A 6,000-nucleotide genomic window follows, 5' to 3' on the forward strand; every position below is an offset into this window, starting at 1 on the left:
TCTGCTGTGTAATTAGGCCAATCAGACACGGCCATTACTATTAATGGAAACTGATGACACTATAAAATCCATGTGGAAGAAGCTACAGTACGAGGCCAAGTTGTTAGCACTCAATGAAGGGAGAAGGACAAAGAGACGTCAACTGGTGTTAAAGGAGCAGGTTCATGTTTGCAGTGTGTGTTTTGTTGATTGATTGATTGTTTGAATGTAGAAAACGGGATACAGGAACATGATTATAATAAATCCACTTTTTCACTAGATTTCAGACAAATCATCCTCTTTGATTCTGTACTTCTCATTATCTAACTTAATTAAAACCTGATCATCTGTGTAGAGGTGCACATGGACTAAACCACTGATATGAGTAACGATCAGTCATGTTTAACAGTGAAATAGTTTTTAGTACATGGGCAATGGACAGATATGGAGATTTCAGAATTTAAAAAAATCTGATAATTAATTGATCTCTTGCATTTTCTTAGTAAAGAATTGTGACTTGGATATCTATTATGTGGGACATTTAAGAGATGAAAAATGATCTTATCAGTGCTGGGTTTGAAAGTTTGGATTTAATCCAAATTCAAAATCTGATGATATGATGAGCTTAAAAGATTTGGGGAAATTGTGAGTCTTGTAGGTAACATTGTACAAGAGGAGATGCTCATTAATGCCACATAACGTTCAGACCGAATGACTGTGGACTATTAAACAACTACACGACTCAGGTACCATCTTTCCGCCTCCTCCCCTCTGCGGTCTGTGAGTCCTGCAGCCTCAGAGCACAGCCTCCCGTATCTGTTACCTCCTTAACCCTGGTGGGAAAATGAAGGTCAAAAAAAGGCTGACAGGAAGCTCACAGTATCGAGGGGAAAGTGAACATGTAACACAAATATTTATACTAGTTTTCTAAATCCCAAATATTCCCTAGAAAGTAGATAAGACTGTCAGGGTGACATTAAAAGTAGGTGTCACTGGTAGCGAGTGTGTGTGTGTGTGTGTGTGTGTGTGTTGGGAGGACATTGAAATATTTAAAGGTGTGCATCATCACTCTCTCTTCTCCTCTCGCAAGTATCAACAAACCCAGACATGACGTACTGCTCCCCAAAAACACATTCTAACAATGCACCACATCCGTCCTGTCCTAACTTCATCTCTCTCTGTCCGTCTCCTCAGCCGAGCCCCTCCCCCTGATGGACCTGTGTCGCCGTGCGGCCCGCCTGGCGTTGGGTCGGGAGCGGCTTCAGGAGATCGAGAGCCTCCCTCTGCCCCAGTCCCTCAAAAATTACCTCCAATACCAGTGACTGCCACCAGCAGAGCCAACTGGGAGTACAAGGACACACACCAGACCACCAGAACGTCTAACGATGGAGGGATGAAAGAAGTTAATTAAGGGGAAGCAAAGAGGGGCTGCCTGGTGGGAGAGTGTCCACAGTGGGAGCGTCACAGCTCTGAAGATGGATGGAGAGGAAGGTGGTGGACAAATTGATGGAGGAGGTCCAGGCTTTCCAACAGAGAACAGGACAGCACCAGCTTTCTTTGGATTTCCAGCTGCTTTTTCATTTGTTTTTGACTTGAAATAAATTATTGATGATGGTGTCCCATCAGTGTCTCACACACCCAGAAAGAAAACCCATCCTCCGATGGCACGGTGTGGTTAAGAGGTGACCGTGTTAAGACTACCACCGCCACCTAGTGATGAGAATAAAAACTGCGCTGAGGAAGCACATTAATCCTATCCCTGGAGGCCTTTCTGACACACAGTCAGTGACCATATCGTTGTCGTTGGACGCCGTAGTGTGCATTCATAGTCTCCACTAGCACAGGTGACAGGCTACAGAGCTCAGAAGTCCAAAAGTATTTTAGCACTAATTGTGTTTTTATCTGATCGACTCGGGGCCCCGACCAAAAGCTCACACGGCACACAGAGCAGATCAAGGTTTAGTAGCAGAAATTAGCACGTCGAACTTATCTCTTGGCTTTATGCAGACATTTAATGAGAGTTAAGCCCCTTTCAGACTTAGAATAAGTGTCACCTATCAGCGACAGTGATAGCTTTTTGTCATTCACAGTTGGTTACGTAAGAGTTGGTTACGGCCACGTTCACAATGCTCGTACAGTGTTTAGCAGCTGGTGCGTGAGAGGGAGCAGTGGAGCTGAAAATTAATGATATGAAGGATGAAAAGTGTATCACTGATGGATATTAACATTTATTTGGTCATTTAAGTCCTAATTAATGACCACTGTCAGCATGAGAGAAGTTCACCACCAGTTCCCACCTATGAGTTTTATCATTTATTACTTCATTTTAGAACTATTCTTTTAGTCTTCTGCGTATTTTATACTGAAATGTCCAACAATGCACAAGCACAGAATAACAAGACGTCACATTGGGATTTATGTAAAGCATTTCTGTTTACAGAATAGAATACATTTATTCATCGTGTCCTTCATGCAGTTAAGCCTGAACGAAACTTGAAAACATGAGGAGGGTCTCATGATCACTGTTAATGTAGAAGAGATTTCTTGTTTTTTTACTTCTTTTGCTCCACGCTGAAAGGTGAAATAATCCTTTTTATAGTCTGATCTGACACAACAATCTGCTAAACAACTTAAAGTTCACTCAGTTAAAGTGTTTCAATATCTTTTAAACAGATTTCTTTTTTCATTGTGCATGTGAAGTGATAAGTGGTAAATTTGTTACAGTGCTCTTAAAGCTCCTGGAAACTTGAAAAATTCTCTGTAACATTAAATATTCAGAACCGAATTAGCACTAATTAAAGTTAAAAAAACATTTAAAAACTCAGTTAATCTGCTTCATCGGGACGTGACGACGTCGTTTGATCAGATTTACCCAAACAACCCACCAGTTTCAATCCAATTTGACCTTAAATGTTGCATAATCTTGATTGGTGGATTGAAATCAACTTGTCTAAATAAGCACAACCCTCTTTGGAGCGGACAGAAGAAGAAACACACACATCTGTAATGTGAAATAACAAAAATAACTCCAATTTAGGCAGGAAGTTGACTTCTTCCCAGTTATGAGAAGCTCAATGTGAAAATCATTTTAGGACCTTCTAATAAGGGAATAAGACTTGAGTTTAATCCTTTAATGTGCATACTTTGTGCTGCTGCGGCCTTTATGTTAATAGGATGATATTCAATTAAAAGTCGCGCTGTGTGGGGAGAGTTATGAAAACATTTCCAGGTCCGACTTATTAGGACCACAGTCAGGACTTTTACGTAACGAGCTGCATGTCTGAAAGGGGCTTTAACACAGACAGACCAGAAAGACCCTCTTCCTGTTTAAGGTAGCGTAGAGTTGCACTGAGAACGGCTCCTCACAGGACACCAAACCAGGCGTCATCATGTCGGTGACCAAAGTACTTGGTCAAAGTCAAAGTCGCGGCCCGTCGCAGTTGAACTCGTGCTACCATGCTGTTGGCAGTAAGAAAGGTCTCACCTGCTGTCGTAGCACCCTGCTGTAGCTCACTGGTACCAGACAGTATCTGTCTGCTCTCCGCACAACTGTCTTAATGACCACAAACAGACAAACAGGACGACAGCAGATCTAGTCTCACTGGATCTTTGATTAAGACTGGAGCGTTACTGCTGCTGCTGCAGCGGCAGAGCAGATGTGTTTGGCCCAGAATAGGATGCAGATGACGAATACACACACACACACACACACACACACACACACACACACACACACACACACTGTAGACCAATCATCTTTTCTTTCCTAAAAAAGGCTTGAGTCACTTTTTTACTTCTGAGTTTGTATCCTACGTTATTATTAATGTTATTGTGAGTGTGGAGTCTGATTCTGATGATGGCAGGATGAGGATGATGATGATGATGAATATTTATCACAAGCTAGCTCTATGTTTGTTTTTTTTTAACTGATCATTGATGGTTACATTCAGGTAAATTTAATACAAAGATGCTGACGATGAAGGGAGAGAGAAATCAAAAGATGTGTCTTCAATGCTGCTTTTATTATTATTATCATTATTATTATTATTATTATCATTATTTGTGATGGTGGTGTTCTTTCCTCCTTCTTTCATCAGTTAGGATGGGGAGAAAAGGAGCATTTGGAAAAGTAGTGGAATGTACAGACAGACGGTCGAGATGTCAACAGATATGAAATGTGAATAAAAGCCAAGTGAATTTGAAAAATGTCGGTAAAATATTCTTTGTGCTTGTTTTCCTTCATCCTCTCTTGCTGGGGAAACTAGTCCCAAGACTCATTTTGGGTCCAAAAACAACACGCCTGATGATGTTGAGGAACACTCATTAAAATATCCATGTTAAAGTCATCCAAAATGCATGTGACACTTTAACCAGAGCTGCAGCGAGACGCGAAACATCCTGATGGCTGAACTGACACATTTTCAGGCTCTTTAATTGTGTCTGAGGGAGCGTTTAATCTGTTGAGGGATCTGGCGAGGAAAACTGGGCCATAAAGTATTTGGCTGTAAGTTCTTCCCAATTGTCAAGTGTGCGCTTTCCACTTCAGAAAGTAAACAGCTCATCAGCTGTAAATACAGCTCACGCTCTGCCAGCGAGACATCGATGCACTCAGAGTCTAAAAGTGAAGACTGCAGGGCACCGCAGAGTGAACGAGCAGACGTTAGTGCGGCTTGATGCGGTTACAGGCTTCATATTTCCTCTGCACACTGTGGGGTCACGCTCATCAGGTCCAGGTCACCAGATCCGAACACACGGGCGACCGATGCTTGAGAAATCAATAGCAGGCAGACGGTGTAATGATGCCACTCACAATCCTGCCTGGGACGGATCCAGCACTCAGTATTTACCACCTCCTTACCACACACACACACACACACACACTTCATGTCTAAAAGCAGTCATCAACAGTTTCTCCGTCACATGCTGACAGAGAGGTGACGGCCTCAGGAGATAACCTTTGACAAGACTACCAGATTTACAACAAAGTTTTAGGCCTGACGACAGATGGCAATAAACCAAGACAGGCTCATCAACACCTCCAACAACAGCAGTCGACATGTTGTAAATATTATAGCGCAGTGGTGGGCAAACAGCGGCCCATGGGCCAAATCTGGTCCTCCAACGACAATATTTGGCCTCAAAACAAAGTTTTTCCTTTTATAATCTGAGTGAAAACTTTTTCACAAATCTATTGTAGGTGATGGTGTAAAGACAACACGTGTAAATCCTTAAAAACATGAGCTAATAGCAGTAACCAATGATTTATGTCTCAAAAGGAAATCAGCAGCAGACTGACAGGCTTATGAGTAGAACACATTTAAAGGCAACAGCAGTGCTTTATTCATCCAGCCATGAATAAAGGAGCTTTATTGAGTGTCGATAACTGATTAATCAAAACAAGCTGCTCTCAGATCCTAAAACAACCAGTGTCATGTTTGTTTTATTCTTAAAAGTGTTCTTAAAATACTCCTGACACAGTAGAGCAGTGTCTCCACTGTGCTTCTTATCATTTTCTGAGAGACATATCATGTGTTTGTAAAATGTAAAATAAAGTATAGCTGTTATCAGAGTAATACAGTATAGTATTTTCAGGTGTAAAGATAAGTTGTTCCACTGAAGAATAGCTGAATAAATGTCCCTGCGTCAACAGAACAAAATCTATAAAACTCTTTGAAAAAGAATAAAACATCTGAAGAAAGCCTTGGAGGAAAACACCATCTACTGTAGCTCTGCCTGCTCACACAGCTGCTGCTGCTGTGCTCATTTCAAACACCAACGCCAGAGAAGACAAAGCTGCACTTAGACCTTGAAAAACAAAGACATTTTAGTATTTCTGATTAACAGAAGATTAAGAGAAAGAATCAACAGCAGTGAACTTCTTCAATATTTTGCCTTTCTGTCAGTTTTGACATGAAAAAGTGACTCACTGGAGTCAGTGTGTGCCGACAGAAACGAATACTGTGAGTTGGGAAGGTGGCTCAGTGAGCCGGTGCACTCGTCAGATTAAACCGTAATGACTGA

At 41.6% G+C, this 6,000-nt stretch overlaps 1 protein-coding gene across 1 annotated transcript in view; it reads left to right on the forward strand.

Moving 5' to 3' along the window:
- Positions 1–2,237, forward strand: part of LOC139214508 (SPRY domain-containing SOCS box protein 4-like) — a 45,924-nt gene extending 43,687 nt beyond the window's left edge. The window contains exon 3 of the mRNA XM_070845379.1: positions 1,174–2,237. Coding sequence (XP_070701480.1) covers positions 1,174–1,301 — 128 coding nt within the window. The 3' untranslated portion in view covers positions 1,302–2,237. The remainder of the gene's footprint in view (positions 1–1,173) is intronic.
- Positions 2,238–6,000: the final 3,763 nt, after the last annotated feature.

Source organism: Pempheris klunzingeri, chromosome 15, assembly GCF_042242105.1.
Source record: "Pempheris klunzingeri isolate RE-2024b chromosome 15, fPemKlu1.hap1, whole genome shotgun sequence".
In the NCBI taxonomy this organism is placed as follows: Eukaryota; Metazoa; Chordata; class Actinopteri; order Acropomatiformes; family Pempheridae; genus Pempheris; species Pempheris klunzingeri.